General features: G+C 31.2%; 2 protein-coding genes across 3 annotated transcripts; both read right to left on the reverse strand.

Annotated features, from left to right (window-relative positions):
• Positions 1-6580: 6580 nt before the first annotated feature.
• LOC115723314 (galactokinase) lies at positions 6581-10059 on the reverse strand. 2 transcript variants are annotated; one of them, XM_030652752.2, is made up of 12 exons: positions 9726-10059; positions 9416-9609; positions 9180-9321; positions 8994-9076; positions 8826-8894; positions 8282-8467; positions 8041-8175; positions 7521-7655; positions 7346-7416; positions 7176-7253; positions 6932-7073; positions 6581-6841 (listed from the first exon to the last, which is right to left on the reverse strand). In XM_030652752.2, the coding sequence occupies exons 1-12, from the start codon at positions 9886-9888 to the stop codon at positions 6731-6733; spliced, it is 1509 nt and encodes a 502-aa protein (XP_030508612.2). In that variant the 5' UTR covers positions 9889-10059; the 3' UTR covers positions 6581-6730. The 2 variants fall into 2 exon arrangements, with proteins under 2 accessions (XP_030508612.2, XP_060961095.1); XM_061105112.1 differs by having other exon boundaries at positions 6581-7073; positions 9726-10034.
• Positions 10060-17953: 7894 nt separating this feature from the next.
• Positions 17954-19961, reverse strand: LOC115723190 (peroxidase 40). Its single transcript, XM_030652625.2, has 4 exons — positions 19608-19961; positions 19331-19522; positions 19049-19214; positions 17954-18448 (listed from the first exon to the last, which is right to left on the reverse strand). Exons 1-4 carry the CDS (start codon positions 19890-19892, stop codon positions 18045-18047), a joined length of 1047 nt encoding a protein of 348 aa, XP_030508485.2. The 5' UTR covers positions 19893-19961; the 3' UTR covers positions 17954-18044.
• Positions 19962-20542: the final 581 nt, after the last annotated feature.

Genomic DNA, 20542 nt, shown 5'->3' on the forward strand with positions numbered 1-20542 from the left:
ATTAAAAATATGGATGGAAGCATTATTGTTGTTCATAGAAAAGGAGACTGAAAAAAATTCAAAAATTAAAACTTGAATAAGCAATATGAGCAATGTATTAGAAAATATTGTAGAATCAACTGGTCATTATAAACTCCCCTTTGGGGTGAGAATATAACACACACATGATCTACCTTCATGAAGTTAACAACAAAGAAAAAATACATATCATTTAAGAATTTTATTACCTTTGGGCAAATAAATTTCTTAAAAATATGTATTAATTCAAGTAAAAAATAATAATAAATTTATATATTTAAATTATTACCTTTGGGCAAATAATTAAAATATATACATTTAATATTAACTCACTTCATGGAATGTGAACTAATATATGTAAATACTACCTTTGGGCAAGTAATTACACATATAGTCAACCAAAAATATAATATTTTCTTCAACATGTGAAATTTGGTGATAAAACAATCATTGAAAATTAATAATTTTCAACCAAATTTCCAAAAGAGATATATAATTGCTTTTATTATATTGATAAGCAAAAAATAAAGTGTCCACCATAACACATTATTTTTGGATCAAACAACCAAGTTTTATAATTTTAGAACAACAAATAATTAAAAGATGTGAATATAAGAAAATTGGTGGAGACTACATAGTCAAAATGAATTAAATAAGAGAGTGACTATGTCTTATGGAACGAGAAGAAACTCAAAAAATTTTCTATGATTGACAAATTTCGAAAAATTATCAAAAAATATTTTTAATAATTTTTTAACTACATAATTATCATTAAAATAATAATAATTATTAAACGGAGTCAAAAAATTAATTAAAAATCATAAATTAAATTCTAAGCACGCTGGAAAAAAAAAACGTCGAAAAACGACAACCCACGCGGCCGCACGCGCCCCCACACGCCACTTGAGCGAGTGGGCTTCGCGGCTGGGCTGCTTCTTCTTCCTTGGGCGGGTCGCTTCAGTCGGGTCACGCGACCCGGTTGCCTCCAATCGGGTCTGGCGTGAAAAACCGGCCAAAATTCGACAAAAACACCAGATTTTTCATGGGTTTCGGTCGGGATGGAATTTTTAATCAATCTAAGTCTAATTTCGGCTATTAATTGCTAAAAAACAATAGATCTAAAGAAAAGCTATCCAAAAATAAAGAACATAAAAAAAAAATTGATTTGGAATATCAATCTTAATCAAAATACAAAATTAATCATTCAAGAACATTCATAAACAATTAATAATGAGATATCTATAATCAATTTTAGATTAAAAACAATAAAATCAAAATACACATTATAATTTCACATTATAATCATATAAACCCTAAAACTTTAAAATTAAAATTCTCTTAATATACACAATGATTTCATGCATATAATATATCAATAGAACGAGAATTTAATAATAAACAAAACCCCTAAAGTTTTAAGATTTAAAAACAAAAAATTCAACATAAAATAATAACGAAATTAATATGAAATTATGGATAATTAACATATACAAATTAATTATACTAATTATAGGTTCTAAATCATATACAATAGGCAATCTGATACCACATGTTAAATAAATTAACAATTAACCCAAGATCTATTTGTATATAACATAGAACACAATAATAAGATATAATAATTAGGTATGTGTACCTGATTGATCCATAGCAATTATCTCTGATTGATCCACAGCAGTTACTCCAATTCGATAGTGCAATACTATCAACTAAGTCTTCCTCCCTAGATCTCTAAATCAGAAGCAGTTTATTTTATCTGATTATCAAAAGGTATACAATTGTGATGAGACAATATGTATTTATAGAGTTAGGGAGGGGACTTAGCTACAAAACCCTAGTTGGGCTAGGCCTGCTCATCAAAGGCTTCAGTCAACTAGAAAAGCCCACACTTCTGCTTCACCTAGACTTTACTCACAGATGCTAAGCCCATTAACAATTGATCATCAACAACATGGGCTAACACAGCAAAGAACTATCCAATCAACCCAAGCTTTAACAAAACCAATAAAATTTAATGTAAGCCCAAATAAAAGTCTAACAATTTGGCCTTTACAAGTATTGGTCAAAATCATAAAATTGATTTTTTTTATTTATTCAAAATTAGGTATAACAAAATATTAAATATGTATAATTTCAAATTAATCCGTACCAAATGAGTATTATTAAAAACATAACGCCAATCTATTGTGAGCTCTTAGATTAATAATCCTAATTCTATTATTATGTTTAAACCAATTGTTGAGGAGATTAAATCTCTTTTAGCTGCTAGTGGTGGTGGTTCTTGCTATACTATCTCGAGTGATGCGAATGGCGTGGTCCATGCACTAGTAAAGTCTGTTACTACTTCGATAGGAGTTCAATTGTGGACGGATGCTTGTCTTATATTTATTAGTACTCCTGTACCAGCTGATTTTATTTAATTAAATACATGCTTTCTCTCAAAGAAAAAAAAAAAAAACATAAAGCCAATCAATATTTTGATAAGGCATATGATACCATATGAGTATTTAGTGGTCCATTTTACTTATGCTTCTATTTTTATTATAATATGATCATTCCTATTAATGGTTCTTTGGTTGAGAATAAAGAAACTAAAAGAAGAAAAAAAAAATGAAAACAATAGTAAAATTAGGATTAAACTAAAATTTAATATAAAATTAATTAATTTTTAATTTTTCCTCCTTAAGAATAATTATTTTATAAACAATGATAAAAAAAAACACTTTCAACTATAGAGAATGAAATTAAATCCAAATTTATTTATTTTGTTTATTCAACTAAACTAACACATAATAACAACCAAATATAATTTGAATTTATTTTCAAATTCTTTTGATTTTTTTATCATGCTTTTTTTTCTTGTTATTATAATTTTATAAAAGCGATATTTGCAGCAAAACTCTCTTAATATTTCTAATTGTTATACATATAATTCTAATAAAAAGTGACAGTAAAAGTATTTTATCTTACAATTTTTTGTAATCGTATCCTTTTTTGGTTGTTAAGTACTAATTAAGTTCGTTAAGTGTCAGCTTAGCATGCAACGACATATTTCTTTAATTTATTTAATTCGTGGTCTAATAATATGTCGCGAATTAACACTTGATGATAAAAAAAAAGTATGACTGCAACAAAATCATAAAATAAAATATTTTTGTCACTACTTTTTTTAATTTAAGTCATGTAATAATTATAAATAGGGATAATTGCGGCGTAAGTCCCCAAAAAGTCCAGTTTGATGCAGATAAATCCTCAACCTCAAAAATTGGCGGTGATAGTCCCTAAGGTCACCATTTTTGTTTGTCCGTTACTACCTAAGTTAACGGATACGTTTGTGTGTGTTAAAAATGCTACGTATTGAAATATTATTCGTTCAAATCATAATTTGAATTAAAAATAATATAAAAATTAAAAACATTAATATTTTTTCATTTTTTTCTGTTTTTTTTTCGTTTCTTCTCCAATTGCAGTATACAATTAATCTTTTTTTAGTTTCTTCTCTAACAGCAATATACAACAGCAATCAAAAATTCATCATCTTCCTAAAAAAAAATATCCAACTCAATCTCTAAATCAATAACTATTTTTAAGTCTGAAAAATCATCCCCTTAAGAAACATATACAACTCATCTTTTTCACAGAAAAAAATCTGCACAAACAATTACAGAAAAAAAATCAATGCTCAATCACTCAAACAATTCTAAATGCATACTTAAAAGAAATATGTTCAATCACTAGAATATTTGAAACCTGTTGGGAGTCTCTTGGGTCGACTACGAAGTTGGGACGACAAGGAGAATGAGGGGATTGGGGTTCACATAGATCTAGGTTCACCTTCAACCATAAAGGCCAGATCCGAGGTGTATGCGCGAGGAGGAGATGAACTCTTGGTGGTCTTCGACTGTGAAGACTAGATCTGTGGTGGTGGCCTCCATTTTTGACGACGAAAGGCAAAGCTTCGTCAATGGCAGAAGAACAACCCAACCTCGGCACGATTGAGGAGATGGAGAATGAGAGAGCTTTGGGAGTTTTTGAATTCTCGGTAGTCCATTTGGGTCGAGGGTAGTCGGAGCATTACAGTTCGAAGAAAACTGGAAAAAAAAAAAGAAAATGAAAAAAATAATTGATGTTTTTACTTTTTAATAATTTTTTATTTTTTAAATTATTTTTATTTAAAATTATGATGTGGACCACTAATACTTCAACACGTGGCATATTAAAATACACAAGCGGAACAGTTAACTTAGGTAGTAACAGACAAACAAAAATGGTGACCTTAGGGACTATTACCGTCAATTTTTGTGGTTGAGGATTTATCTGTATCAAACTAGACTTTTTGGGGACTTATGCCGCAATTATCCCTTATAAATATTATAAAGAGTTAATTTCACAAATGCACACAAACAACAAAAAAACAACAAAAATACGGTTTCACGAAATTTTAAATATTTTTACGATTTTTTTGATTTTATTTACATAAAATACGGTCTTTTTATGTTGAAATTTTGTTTATTTGTTGTTAATTTTTTGTTATATGTATGTTATTTTTTATTGTTTTTTTGTTGTTATTTTGATGTTATTTTCATGTTACTTTTATGTTGTTTTCTTGTTGATTTTATGTTGTTTTTGTGTTATTTTTTAGAAAACTCTACAAAATGTAAAAAAACATTCTTTGAACGTAAAAATGTAAATATTTTACAAAAAATAGTGTCTTATGTAATTATTCCTATTATAAAACTACATCACTATGACCTGATTCAATGGATTAAAAATAAACAATGAATGGGCCCCTAAATAAATGGTCAAATGCATTTCGATTGTTTAGATATGAAAGTGAAAACCACGTGGGCTTTCTTATACATGAAAGCCACAATGTGGGCCAAGTCCAACAACCTGCCACCTTTATTCCTATTAAATTGATATTTATACACCATTTATATAGCTTTACTAAAAAAATCTATACTTTCTAAGATTTCATCAATTAATAATAATATATTTTTTTAAATATTTGCAAAATTACACTATTAATTGGTGATAAGTTTAGAATTAGATTTTTAGTTTTTAATACCCATAATATCTTCTCTATATAAAATGTGGCTATATAATAAAATTCTTAATTTAATAATTTTTTTTTAACATTTCCTTTTTCTTTTAATGAAAACTAACTGGAGATTAAGAGCATGTTTGGTATTATTTTTTATTTTTTATTTTCAAAAAATTGTTTTTAGAAATGAAAACAAAAAATAGTTTTTGAAGTTTTTAAAAACAAGTCATGTTTGGTTAGTGTTTTTTAAAAACAATATTGACTAAAAGTGAATTGGTTTTTAAAACAGAAAACAACATTTCAAAATTCTTGAGCATGTTTGGTATTGTTTTTTGTTTTTTGTTTTAAAAAATTATTTTTAGAAATGAGAACAAAAAATAGTTTTTGAAGTTTTTAAAACACAAGTCACGTTTGGTTAGTGATTTTTAAAAACAATATGGACCAAAAGTGAATTGGTTTTTAAAACAGAAAACAACATTTTGTTGTTTTCAAAATTCTTGTTTTTTGTAACTTTGTTTTTTGAAAACTGTTTTTAAAAAGCAAGGCCAAACAAGCCAAATTATTTTTAAAAACAATTTTCTATTTTTAAAAACAAAAAACAGTTTTTTAGTTATGATGCCAAACATGCACCTTGTTTTTTGTAACTTTGTTTTCTGAAAACTGTTTTCAAAAAATAAGGCCAAACAAGCCAAATTGTTTTCAAAAAATAATTTTTTTATTTTTAAAAATAAAAAACAGTTTTTTAGTTATGATGCCAAACATGCACTAACATTTCCGTTAACTTTCATCTACATCTACCATCCACCTTGTATATTATTAATTAAAAAAAAAAAGATTACTTTCTAATTTTATAATTTTATTATGGTATCTACACATTTGATACCCTGTGTTTTATCTAACTACAAGTTTGATTTGATACCCTGTGTTTTATCTAACTACAAGTTTGATAATTTGTATTTTTAATAATACTTATTTCGTATCCTGTATTTTAAAATCATACCTATTTGGTACCTTAAATTCAAATTTTTTTGATAAAATTTAATCAGAGGTTAGCCATATTGTCAAATGTATAATTAATTATGTCATTTACTTTCTACTCTAAAAATTTTCTAGGATGGAATTTTTTTTAAAAAATACTGTATTTTTTTTTTTCAAAAATGTATATAAAAATAAAAAATAGTGTGAAGAGAGAGAGGTAGAGGGAGAGAGAGAATTGGAAAAGAAAAATGATAAAAAAAAAAAATAAATAAAGAGAAGAGAAAGAAAGAAAAAAGTCAGATAAATTTACATAGAAACAATAACAAAAAAAATTACAAAAATACTATTGCACATAATTTTTAACTATTTCTATAATTGTTATAATTTTATTGATAGAAAATACATTTTTTGATGTATTTTTATGTTGTATTTGCTATTGATTGTTTGTTATTTTCTTGTCACTTTTATGTAAGATTATTATTGTTTTCGTATTGTTTTTATAAAATCCCGTAAAATGTGAACAAAAAAATGTTTGAACAATTTTTACAAAAAAAATAGTGGTAATTATTCCTTTCTTAAATCTCCTCATCTATGGAGAAAGATATACATTTATTTATAAGTTAAAAATTATGTGAAATCACAAAATATAGTGAATAAAATTAGTTACTATACTAAACTAAAACAAAATAATTAAAACTTAAAAATAGCAGCACCACTGGAAGGCTTGGAAGCAAACACATAAAGACCAAGATCATTATTACTAATCACTCCTTTCTCAATCCTAGACTGGTAGTAATGCTCCTGAAAAACATACACATATACATTTGATGTTATATATATATATATAATCATATATCTGAAAACATAGGTATTATTAATTAATACACTAACCTTTAAGTTGAGAATAAATTGTGGGACAATATTCTCTTTCACCAAAGCAACTGCACAACCTCCCCATCCAGCTCCGGTAAGCCTTGCCCCAAGAGCACCATACTTACGACAAATGCTTACAAGTTCTTCCAACTCCGGGCAACTATAGTTAATTACACGAAACCAAAATATCATTATATCAACACTGTATTTAAATTTAGGTACATGATATGATCAAATAGTATTAACAGTATTCTATTGGTACCTGCACTCGTATTTAACACTGCAGCTATAGTGGCTCTCGTTCATTAGATCCCCAAGTTTTTTCAATATGTCCTCTTCACTGAAACAACAGTTTATCATATAAAAAAATATTAATGGGGAAGATTGGCATCTAAAAATTCATAAATAACAGCTATAAATGATATGATGTACCTCAAATTTGAATATACAGTGTCCTTGAAAGCATGGACTCGTTTGGCTTCAGAGTACACATGAGATGCTCTCTAATAAAAAACAAGTGAGTGAGTTTGTTTGTTATGATGTCATGGAGAACATATATATGCTAGACAAGAACAAATTTATTTTATATATGTTTACGATTATTCACCTGATATAATTTGAAGTGTGTTGCAGCTTTTAACACATCTAATGAAGATGGGGAATCTTTAAAAATTGATGATAGATTCTCTTCAACAATTTGTTCTATATCTTGGGTTGTGTAAGGCTCCTCTTTCAGATATTCCTTCAAATAATTGAAAAACAAATAAAAAGAAATGAGACAACAAATTACAAAACTCAAATATTTTAATAGAAGTTGCTCAAAAGGTCACATTGCCTAAGGCATCACCAAATTTATGGCCGATGTTGTATTCTTACATTAAAATATATATTTTGCATGTTTTCATTAAGAAAAAAACTTCATCATTAATCAACATGTTTGAACATAATTAGTATGTACTAACCACTAAATATAATCCTTATATTCTTGTTTTATCATAATATATATAAAATAATAATCTTAACAATAGGGATTTAATTAATTAATTTCTAAATAACATTGTGGTTTTTAAATAAATCCTTATTAATATAAGGATAACCCAATCAATAAATGACAAATTCAATAGTACCTTGAGGGCCAGGAGAGGATCTGATGAACCATGAGTACCAGCAAATTCCAAACACAATCCTTCAACATCAGAAAGGGTTTTGACATTTGATATTGCTTCTTGTGGTTTCAACCCAAGCTTTATCCCAAGCACAATCTTCAAGAGATGTGTGAAACAGAACAATCAGCAATTTTAATATTTTGAGATTTTTTTTTAAAAAAAATAATAGCATTTCACTTGTGTAATATTATATTAAACTTACAGCCGCTAAGCGACATTCAACAACCCTGTTGTTGTAATTTGTTGCAGCAGTGACTGCTTTTTGAGATTCTGCTAAAGAATGCGCAATAACAAAAGTTCCACCAGCGGGTAATTGCACATCCGTAGCACGGATAGGGTTGAAATCAATAAGCTCTGCAAACCCACTTTTAGCCATCACAGATATTGCCTGTCAAATTGAAGCCATAATTAATATAGAGGATTATCAATTCATGTTGCTACAGTTACATATAGCATAAAAGAACCAATGCCTCAAATAGAAATACATATTAGCTCATAATCATCCCAGACTCAACAATATTTTTTCATTTGATAATAGAGTGACATTACACAACAAGTTAGCTAGTACTCGTATTGGAAAGTTCTTGCTTCATTTCATGGCTCTAGACCAAATGGTAAAAGTAATTACAGCAATTTGGCAGGTCATTATTTCAACATAATTCACCAAATTTTAGACTAGTGAAACCAACTTCATAATTATATAAAATACATATATGTGACTGTATAGGTAGATATATATAAATTACCTGATCCATCCCACCAGATTGTGTTCCAATGTGTCGTTCACATTCACAAGTAAGCTGTGCAATTTCTTTCTGTTGAGCAATGAAATTATGTTAGGCAAAAAGGATTATCAATTAGATGTGTTTACTATAAAGAAAAAGAAAGATTAGTGGGAAAAGAAAAGAGCATACCTTTGGAAAGTTCACATCAAAAGCAGCCATAATAGCAATAGTGGAAGAGCAAACAAATGCTGCAGAACTTGATAACCCAGAACCTATATATATATATATAAAACATAAACTAATAATCATAAGAATTTATCTTTAAAAACATAATTATTCCATAAATTAATGAAATTCAACTACAATCAACACCACCTGTAGGAACAGTTCCATCAACAAGAACATCAAGTCCAACTGTCTCATCAACTTTTACACCCTTTGATTTAGAGTATTCATAATATCCTTTGTACCCACAAATGAAATAGTGGCCCCATTTATGATTTTTCAAGTCAATTTCCTGCACAACAAACATTTCTTTTTTGATTTTTCAATACTCTAATAATTATTATTACATATACTCATACATATTAGGCCTATAATAAAATCATTACCTGATTTGGATCAGCAGGATAAGTGCAAAGTTGGTACTTATTATCATTGACATTGGCGATTCTTAAAAGCTTCTCAGTCTCATCATCATCATCATCGCGCCTTCGAATTGCGATGATAGTGTCTTGCCTTATCGCCATTGGCAACACAGAGTACCCTTCGTAATCTATATGTTCTCCAATCAAATTCACTCTCCCTATGCATTCAAACAATAATCAATCATTACTTTTGCTAATTCATTTACACAAACAACATATATATATATAGGGAAAGAGATAGAGAGAGAGAGAGATGGAATCAAAAAATGAAAACCTGGAGAACGAGCGAAGATTTGAGGAGGATGACCAAAGAGGTCAAGAAATTTAGCTTTTAAACGGTGAAATCGAGCCTGAGCTTCTTCGAGTTGAGATCCATGGCCATAAACAGGGTCCAAAGTTGAGTAGATTGGGATTGGAAGATCTTCGTGTTTAGCCATTGATTCAATTCCTCGCAATCTTTCTCTTTGTTATGAATCTGAAGAAACAGAGGAGAAAGAATATAACAAACATTAACGATAATTTATAATTCTGTTTTTATGATAGAAATATATATATATATAGTAAATATGCTTGGTTGGGGGACTAATTAATAAATATTATCTTTTTAAATTATATTTAAAGTGAGATTAGGAAAAGGTGAGTGTTATAGAATAATGCCTTTTTTTTTTTTGCTTTTACATAATTGAATTGATTAGATTCGGATAAGATGAGATGAGATGGAATCGGATATAATAATAATAATAATATTAGGAAAATATTTTATAAAAATAAATAAATAAATAAAATTGCACTATATTAAATTGTAAAATTTGTAAAATAACTATATTAAATTTACGTTTTAATGCTTTAAATTTTTGTTCATTGTCAAAAAAAAAAAGAAAATGCTTTAAATTTTTGTTTTGTAAAATTTTATCGTTTATAATCTTTTTAGTTTATTTTTTTTTTAGAAAAAAAACTATATTCAATTTACACTAATGATTGTTTTTGGTCGTTCCATGCCACCAAATATGGTTAATTTACTAATAAAAAGTTTCATTTGGATTCTGTTAAAAATAAATAGAAAAATCATATTTTTTATATAATGATAAGATATAACCAATTTTTTCAGAAAAAAAAAAGAAGAACAAGTGATTACGAAAAACATTAGGAAAATGAAGTAGAGAGGGAAATTTCTTTATTTTTTAGATTAAAAATATATATCTTCTTTATTTTTTTAGATTAAAATATATATCTCTCAATTTGTTGCATTCAATTTATTTTTAAAGTAAAATATATGAACGCAGTGTATTGTTTCAATAAGAATGAGGAATTTTAGGACCATTAATGAGATGATTCATAATTTTAGATTGTATTCAAAATTCAAGGGGAATTTTATTTTGAGCATTGCTATTAGGCACTAGTGGTGCCTAACACCTTCTCGACATGTCGCGTTTCGATTGGCTAGTGTCACGGGCTCACCTTTTCAGGCAGCGGCACACCCGTGCGGCACCTTGACTTCTCTAAGCCAAGGTCAGCCTTCCAACCATCCGAGTAACAATGGGCTCATTTTTCGCGCGACCGTGTGCTTCGTGCACACTTTCGTCTCTCGAACAACTCCCGCCGAGTCATGCTCGCAAGCATCCATGAGTGCATCCATGCATCGAGGCTCTCTAGCCAAGATACTCACACTGTCCATAGGTTCCCACCATGGTAAGACAAATCCCAACATCGACGCTCACCTTGTCACTCGTAACCAAGGTAGCATGTGTGGCAAGATGCCAACACCAAGCCAACGTGCCAACGCTTCTATCATGCCCCATTTGATATTGTCCGAACAGTCTCCCTCGTTGCCTAAGGAATCCCATACGTCCATGGACCAATCCTCAAGATGCCATGCCTCCATGCATGTTAGCAGGCCCTTAAGACAAGCCACCAAACTAGTTGCATACATTAGACCTCTGTCCCTTAGCAACATGGTGCATCCGTCCCATGTGTGCATGCAAGCTAGCCCACGAATGACTACCCGTGTCATCTCGTGTTGAGACTCGTGGCCTAGGCGCGCCACAACGTCTCTTGGAGGATCTAGGCCACGTCCCGTGCAAGCGGCATACCGGCAAGCCAAGGGAAACGTACCTGTGAACCTCCGGCGGCATTCTTCGACGCACTACCGGGTCGGCCCGATAATGTCCATGAGTACTCCAACTCATGGAGACATATGAGTCCCTTCGTGGTCCTCAGATGCCCGCCCTACTAGTCCCACTGACTAGTAGTAGCTCACTTAGCACCAAGGTGCAAGGGGTGGTGGAGAGCGGACACCAGGGTACTGTTGGGTTTTATGCCCTAAATAAAACTCATTTCAATATAATCAGATTTACTTATTAATATATATCAGAAATAACATTTAATGTTGCATGGTTCACATGATTTATTTCATGATTATATGTACATAATGTATAGATTCATCTGAAACCCTTTTCACATACTTGATCCTGTTTATTGTGCCGTCAACACATTGGAAAGTAAACATGACTATGTGAATAAAGTTTTCCTAGATTTATCAGACATAGGGTTTTACTGATATGATAATCTACAATAGAGTTTACTTGCATTTGGAGAAGTGCTATGTTCTTTCCAGAGCATTGGTTAAAGTAAAGCTCAGGTTGGATGCATGGAGTATGCATCGGAAGGGACCGATATTGAACTTTGACTTAGATTTAATTAAACTTACCGTAAAATCTATTCAAGTCAATATCGTCTAGTTGATCCTAGATCAAATGATCTTAATCCTGTTATGATTAGGCTCAATCTTGAAAGGCTATTCGTGTTCCTTGAATTGTTAGTTAAGCCTACTTTTAAGTCAGGGTGATACGTACTTTTTGGGAACACGGTAGTGCAATTGAGTGGGAGCACTAGCATAAACATGGAATCTATAGCTTCTATCTGGCGAATAGTAAGCAAAGGATGATCACCTTCGAGCTTGACCAAACGAAAATAAATGGTGGAGATCTCATTTCACATAAGCTGAAATATCATTTATACGGGGTCAAGTGTTTTAAGGATAAAATACATAGTAGGGTGTTACGGTAATTTAATCCCTTTACTGTGTAGATCATTCATATAGAGGATAATTGATCAAATTAGGATTATAACAATGGATAACTAATGATGTGTCTATATGGTGGAACATATAGAGCATTCTATATACTGAGAGTGCAATTCTAAGTTCTATGCGTGGATTCAACGAAGAATTAATAAGTTAGTGAATTTTAGTGCTAAATTCTTGATCTACTTATTGGAAGCTCGGTTATATAGACCCATGGTCCCCCCACTAGTTGAGATAATATTGCTTGTAAGACTCATGTAATTGGTTTTGATTAATCAATTATAATTCTCAAATTAGACTATGTCTATTTGTGAATTTTTCACTAAGTAAGGGCGAAATTGTAAAGAAAGAGTTTATAGGGGCATATTTGTTAATTATGATACTTTGTATGGTTCAATTAATAAATATGATAAATGACAATATTATTTAATAATTATTTATAGTTATTAAATAGTTAGAATTGGCATTTAAATGGTTGAATTAGAAAATTGGCGTTTTTGAGAAAATCAGATGCAGAAAAGATAAAACTGCAAAATTGCAAAAAGTGAGGCCCAAATCCACTTGTATAGGGCCAGCCACTTTTGTAGGAATTTAAACTGATTTTTTCATTATTCTAATGCCAAATAATTCAAACCTAACCCTAGTGGAATGCTATAAATAGATAGTGAAGGCTTCAGGAAAATTACACTTAAATTTTTCTATTTTTCCTTCAGAGAAAAACCTGAGCCTTTCTCTCTCCCTATCTTTAGCTGCCACTTCTTCTTTCTCTTCCCTCTTGAATTTTGAAATCCTTAGTGTATGAGTAGTGCCCACACACAGCAAGTGATACCTCAATTATAGTGAGGAAGATCGTGAAGAAAGATCATCAGCAAAGGAGTTTCAGCATCAAAGATTCAGAGAAAGAGATCCAGGTTCAGATATTGATAATGCTCTGCTACAGAAAGGAATCAAGGGCTAGATATCTGAACGGAATGAGTCATTATATTCCGCTGCACCCAATGTAAGGTTTCTTAAACTTTATATGTGTTTATTTCATCGTTTTAGAAAGTTCATATTTAGGGTGTTAATAAACATACTTGTGAGTAGATCTAAGATCCTGGTAAAATAAATTTCCAACAGGTACCCCCTTAAAGAGCATTCTGAGCTTTTAGCCTTCTACCAGGAACATAGATGATTTTTGCTCTGTAGACATATGGGAAGCACCATATATCAAATCACCTAGTTTCGCCAAACTGATTTCACCATTCTATTTGTAGACCCAAATAAATGGCGAATACCAACTTCCATCCAGTTCCGGACAATATTGAAGATATTTACGAAAATGCCACTACATACAAACTAAGCACCAGCATGCACCACAACATGCGCCACCACTTGGCCAACTTGTGGGCATCTCTTTGCTTGTAACGTGCCATCTTGGACTGCACGTAACAGCTAGCGATACTCCTTAAAAGCTATTATATTAAATTATATGGAACCCGATACTTAGTTAGACTAATAACGATATTGACACATAAGAGGGTACTAGACACCACTGGTGCCCTTTAGCATTTCTCTTTTATTTTATATTCTTACAAATACATCATATATCAAAAGTTCATTCTCACTAATTTATACAAAATATTTTTTTTACATATTCTCCATATTTTTACCCTTATTTAGTTAAAAAAAAATCAACTCTCCCTCAAACGCATCTCTCTCTCTCTCTCTCTCTCTCTCTCTCTCTCTCTCTCTCTCTCTCTCTCTCTCTCTCTCTCTCTCTCTCTCTCTCTCTCTCAATCACACTTTTCTATCTCCCTCCCTCAATTTTCCCTCTCTATCTCACTCAACTCTCTCAGCTCACTCTCTCACAATCTCTCAGCTCCTTATCTCTCAATCTCTCTCGATAGTAGAAAACCGAACCATTCAAAAATCAAGAATCATTCACTCTAATAATAAGAAAGTATTTTTCTAACAATGTCTTAAATATTAGGAATAGTATGTAGTTTGTTTCTGTTATATGTGTGCAGCGTTTGTTTGCACTGGTATTATTTTACTGATTTTTGTTTAAAAGGTCAAGATTTGGTTTTCTCGTGGTTGCTAGGTTTTTTTTTTCAATTTATCGATGGTTTGTTGATAATATATTTATATATTATCGATGCAAGCCAAAAACCACAATGCCAACTATGTCATAAGCTCGGTCACATAGTGCAGCAATGTTTCTATCGTTTTGATAAGAACTTTACTAGTCTTGAATCCTTTGAACAATTCAATGGGTCTGCCAACATTGCAGAGATGCAAGCTGCTTTACTCACTAAGCAGAATTTTGAAGCCTTGCTTCTATGGTGTTTGAAATAAGTTGGCTCAAGTCTTTACTCACTAAGATACATCTGCCTGTTGTCTCTCCTCCTCTAATCTGGTGTGATATTCTCAGCACCATCATGTTGGCTGCCAACTCTGTGCTTCATGCTCGCACAAAGCACATAGAGATTGATTTCTATTTTGTTCGAGACAAAGTGCTTCAAAAGAAAATTTGTGTGCAACATGTTGTTGCTATATTTTATAAACGATACGCAAGTATACGCAATCAAGTAGTAAATCTCACACAGGTGAGGTCGATCCCACAGGGAATTGGATTAAATACCACTAAATTATACTTATGATTCTATTCGGCAAATCAAAAGCAATTATGATTTAAAAACAGTAAAATATGAAAGAAATTCAGAAAACTTAATAACACAATTGAAAGTTGCGCAAGATGAGATAATAGGGAGGAGAATCCTGTTGTTGTTTACCCAAATTGTTAATGCTTAATTACTATCCTATTCTTGAAGTGAATGACAGATTATGAAATAACCTAGCTCCTTTCAGATCTTCTAGATTCTAAATCACATGTTATCTAATTAATTCCTTAATTAAACTAACATGAAATCAGCATTAAGTAATAATCTACTCGTCACATAAGTCATGCAAATACTTTCGTTTCACATAGAACATCGATTATCTTAATTTTAGCATTCTCAATTCTCACTTTTCAGATTTCGAATTGAGATCATAAAGCATGCACAAGGTGATCAATCTTAAACATGAAATTAAGAACAAATTAAGATAATTTCACAAAAAAGAATGGAGGAATGACAATTAAACATTAACTAGGCAAAACATTAAACAACAATCATCATCCTCCCTAAATGGGAAATTTAGTTCAGAAATAAATCCATAACCATTCCTATAACAATATTCAACATAAATAAATTAAAGAGGAATAGAGAAAGAAACTGTTGGTGGATGAATTCTGGATCTTCACTTTGAATCACTCTGCTCTTCTTGCCTCTTTCTGCTGTGTTTTAGGGTTCCAAATCGCTTCTCTTGACTTCCAATCGCAGTTTTCTATTTATATTTAATTTTTAGGGTTCGTCGGACAAAAATACCCCTGACCGTACGGACGCTCGCCGCGGCCAAAAGTGGTCTCGCCGCGGCCAAAAGTGCATCAAAAAACTACGTTTCTGCCCAGACTTTCTAGCCGCGGCCATGGAAATCTCGCCGCGGCGAGATGGAATTTTCAGCTTCGACATCTTTTAGTAAAATGGGCATAACTTTCTCATACAAACTCAAAATGGGCTGATTTAAGATGCGTTGGAAAGATAAGAAAGAGATCTAAAACTTTTATGCTTTGACTTTTTCCAAAATATGATCAGAACATAGTCGAATTTAGGCTTGAAGTTTCAGCTTTATTCTCTTTTAAAATTTTCTCTATTTTATAGATCACTGTTTTCTGAAATTTGTCCAATTTATACATTCCAAGTGTTGAAACCTAAAACCAAAGAAAACAAGCGTATTTCTATTCCAAAAACAATAATTAAGAAGAAAAATAACTATAAAATGTGACCCAAAACTTAGGCTAAAAATAGCTTAACACATGTTCCTGCAAACCACCAACTAGATGATTCTCTAACTAAGCCTATCTCCAATTCTTAGTTTCATTTTTTGCGAGATAAACTTGGTGTTGTGTGTTTCACCACACTAAGTTGGAGAGGGCCTATCAAGGCTAATGATCTATCTGAGCTGGCATAGTCTCCTTAGGCGTGTGTTTTTTTAATCAATTAGTTATATTCTGTTAAAAGTAGTTATGATGGTTGTTCGTTGTAACTACTTTTTTCTTACTCTGTTTTTGTATGTAAACCTTTGTAACATTCATCATATTCAATATATAGAATTGTCTTTTCTCTCTCGTTCTTCAGCTGAAACATAGAAGTGTTCATTAAGTATCCGATCCAATATAATCCGCACGATCTAATCCAATTCAATCCGCAAAATGCGAATATCTACACTTGAGCGGATTTGATTGAAAAATCTAAAATCCGCACTACTTGTGTGGATTGGATGTTGTTTGACCTCAAAAAGTAACTGATTCAATCCAATCCGCACTTAATTATATATATTTTTAAAAAATTATGATATATAATATATATTAATTTTTCTAGTAATATTAAAAAAAACACAAACTCCTACTTTTTTAAACTTTTTTAGTAATATATTGAGTTGCTGTATTTTATTTATTTTATAATAAAAAACACCAGAAAAATTATTCTTATTCACATAGACACATACACATAAATTTAAATATATATACTAAGTTAATTATTTTAGTAATGAATACATATATATTTTAATGTAAATCTAAAGATGAGTACATATATATTGACATATATATATTGGTTTGATTTATATATAAATGGAGATAGAAATAGATTATTATTGGAGATTAAAAAATAATAGTCTTTTTTTAATTTTTTTCTATGAAATATTAAATAATTTATCATTAAAAAAACAATCGATCTAAAATAACCGATTCAATCCGCACTATTGCGGATTGGATTGGATTTAAACAGTTATGCGGATCAGATTGGATCTAAAATATGAAATCCGAACTTAGTGCAGATTGAATGTTATTTAACCAAAAAAGTGCAAATTGAATCGGATAAACACCCCTATTCAAACATATATAACATAATATTCATTCTTTTTTTAGATAATATATATTTTTAAGAAAAAAACCCCAACACTTATATAAATCCTACTAAGTAATTATACGTCAAACTCTTTTATAAAAAATAAATATATATATATATATATAATCCTTAAATTTTTAAAATAGCCAAAAAAAAAAAAATAAGAGAGCTAGAAATCAAACCCAGCACCCAACACTAGAATACTCACTCTCTCTTACCAATTGTATTATAACTCTTGTATAACATTTATTGAACCAATATATATGTTATATTTATATATATTAATTTTAATTTTTTGTGACCTTTCAAATAATTGTGAAGCTTGGGATCTAGGCCCGGCTGCCCCATCCTTTAATCGGCCATGATGATCAGTGAGACTTTAATAAATTCAAGTGCCATATTTTCCATTCACTTTGTATCATAGAATAATTTGGTCATAAAATTAGAATTTTATTTAGCTAATCATATTAAAATATAAAGTTTACACTACTCATCAATTCATCGTAATGCTACCAAATATTTAGTTAATTGTACGACAATTCCTACGAATCTCACCATTCGACCCTGTTAACACACCTAAGGAACCCATTTTCAGCATAGAATTCTGGAAGTCATCGAAGAAGGCAAAGGTGTCTTGAGCATATGTTTCGACAAATTGACGAGTTTGATCATCTCCTGTCACCAACACCTGGTCTGATGGAAGCAATCCCTCTCCTGAGATGAGGTTCACATAATACTGGTTGTCGAAAGTTGCTGGCGTTACAAGGTCGAGTTGGGCTAGAATGCTGCTGCTGCTGCCGCCGCCATTTCCAAAACCCGAACACAGCTGTTGAAGGGATTGAATAAAGGCTGGAGATCCATCAGTGGTGTCTAGCAGCCGTGCGCTGAACGAAGAGCATCTCGCCTTTCCCATTGTGTGTGCCCCTAATCAAATTGTTGCAAAACACCAACAAAATTTTAACTTACATTTATTATTTTGTTCGGTTGGATTTTAAAGTATTGGAACGAAAATATTTCATCAAAAAATAAGAGAAAATGCCAAATTTAACTTATAACATTAACAACTAGTACGCTGAGTTCTAACATTTTTTTTTCTAGTTACTTCGTTCTCAAATTCTGTTTCAAAGAATATTTAGGAAACACATTTTGTTTCTACCGAGCTAAAAAAAATTTGATGCCTCTAGTAAACTAAAATTTGAATGGTTTAGCTCATATTGTTTTTTTGTGTATGCACTAGGTTAAATAATTTTATCCTGTTTGTAACATAAATATTAAAGTTTAAAATATTCATCTCAATCCAACCCAATCCCTATATTATTTTACTAAGTAAGGTTGGGTTGTACAATAAAAAAAAATTGAATAATTTATAGCTTATCCAAACCGCAATCATTAGGCTGGCCTATTAAAATACCTCTAACCCAGCCAACCCAATTCATGTGCACTCCTATTTAATAGTTAGTTCGCTTCAATTTTCCTTATAATAATTATTAAATATATATGTATACATAGAAAATTGATTCTTACCAGAGAGAACAACCATGTCCTTGAGATCAAGGCCTACATTCTGAAACTTTGAGAGAAGTAATGGAACAGTGGAGTTTGGGCCTGGGATGTTGTTGTTTGCTGCTGCTTTGTTAGCACTTAGGCTGTCTTTCCTTCCCATTTGAACTTCCCAACTCGGTCCACCTGACTACAATTAGCCCAAAATAACAATAACATTAATGTCTCTAACAAAATCACCTGATGATTTTATACCAAAGAATTCTACTACTACTAATATAACAATAATTCATTATAATGACAAACCAGAAGGACAGAGTCCCTGGCGGCGACAGCGAGAATGTCGGCGCAAGAAACGGTTGCAGGGCAAAAGGATTCAAGCTCTGATTTGATAGCATCAATTACTTCAAAACCCCTTAAGGAGTTGCGGTTTGGTGCTGCTGTTTTTTCTCCAACAAAGTTGTTAGTGTCATCTAACAACACTGAACCATCACACCCCTGCATATGCATGTGTATAAACATTATAAAAATAATCATTTTTGATGCATAAATAAAAAAATAATAATAAGTTATAAAGACATGCATTGACAAAGCAGTCATGAAAGTGGAGACGAAGTAGGGAAGCAGCCATTCTAGAGTCCTCCATAACTGCCCTTTTGACCAAAGAAAAGATGATATCTTCAGCTTCTGGGCAAGCGTCTTTGTATACACCAAACCCAACACCAACACCAACATCAACACCTACACCAACACTAACACCACCATTTTCATCACCATATCCACCACTATCACTCTTTGCTTTTGAGAATAATATCATAATAACAAGATTCAACATGAGTAGAACCTGAACAACAAACTTACTATCCATTCCCACTTATTCAATTTTCTAATATTTTCTTGTTAATAATAAGTGAATAGTTTCTTCTACTATATATATAGTTTGATTTGATGTACAAAATGGTGGTTAAAAAAAATATAGAGAAGAAAGACATGGTCAAGAGGGTAGCTTTGGAAGAGGTCATTGAGCATATGATTTTGTACCTAATACCATGTGCAAGTGTGATCACTAGGCCTACGTAAGTATTATCTAATTTTCTCTATATCTGGGGCTTTTGTTATGATTCACTTTCATTATTATCACCTCAAAATACACACATATATAGTTATAATATCAAATAGTCTTTGCTGAGCTCATGAAATATTTACTTGTCTGGAGAGAATAAAATTTCCTATCTTGATTTCTACCGAAAAAAAACAATGAAACACAGTAGTCAAATAGGAAAGGGATGTTGCTTGCTATAATTGAAAAGGAGGTGAATTTTTTACATTTGGTTCATGGTCTTCATTTAGGGTTGTCGTCAATTCTTTAAGGATATAGCCATAAATATGGACGACATTTTGGCACGACAGACATGAACACGACACAACATGAAAAAAATATGGCTTAAGCCAAGCACTACACAATATTGCAAACTGACACGACACAAAATGAGCTTGAACACGGCATAACAAGTCTGA

The sequence above is a fragment of the Cannabis sativa genome, chromosome 9 (assembly GCF_029168945.1).
Source record: "Cannabis sativa cultivar Pink pepper isolate KNU-18-1 chromosome 9, ASM2916894v1, whole genome shotgun sequence".
Taxonomy (NCBI): Eukaryota; Viridiplantae; Streptophyta; class Magnoliopsida; order Rosales; family Cannabaceae; genus Cannabis; species Cannabis sativa.

What these genes read in the sequence shown, in the direction of transcription:
- LOC115723314 (XM_061105112.1), bottom strand. Translation starts at nt 9,888, where the DNA reads ATGGCTAAACACGAAGATCTTCCAATCCCAATCTACTCAACTTTGGAC. An exon ending in TGATGGAACTGTTCCTACAG is followed by an intron (nt 9,077 to 9,179) that starts GTGGTGTTGATT and finishes ATATATATATAG; the next exon opens with GTTCTGGGTTATCAAGTTCT. An exon ending in ACTGTATATTCAAATTTGAG is followed by an intron (nt 7,254 to 7,345) that starts GTACATCATATC and finishes CTGTTGTTTCAG; the next exon opens with TGAAGAGGACATATTGAAAA.
- LOC115723190 (XM_030652625.2), bottom strand. Translation starts at nt 19,892, where the DNA reads ATGGATAGTAAGTTTGTTGTTCAGGTTCTACTCATGTTGAATCTTGTT. An exon ending in CCAGGGACTCTGTCCTTCTG is followed by an intron (nt 19,215 to 19,330) that starts GTTTGTCATTAT and finishes GGCTAATTGTAG; the next exon opens with TCAGGTGGACCGAGTTGGGA. An exon ending in GGACATGGTTGTTCTCTCTG is followed by an intron (nt 18,449 to 19,048) that starts GTAAGAATCAAT and finishes CAATTTGATTAG; the next exon opens with GGGCACACACAATGGGAAAG.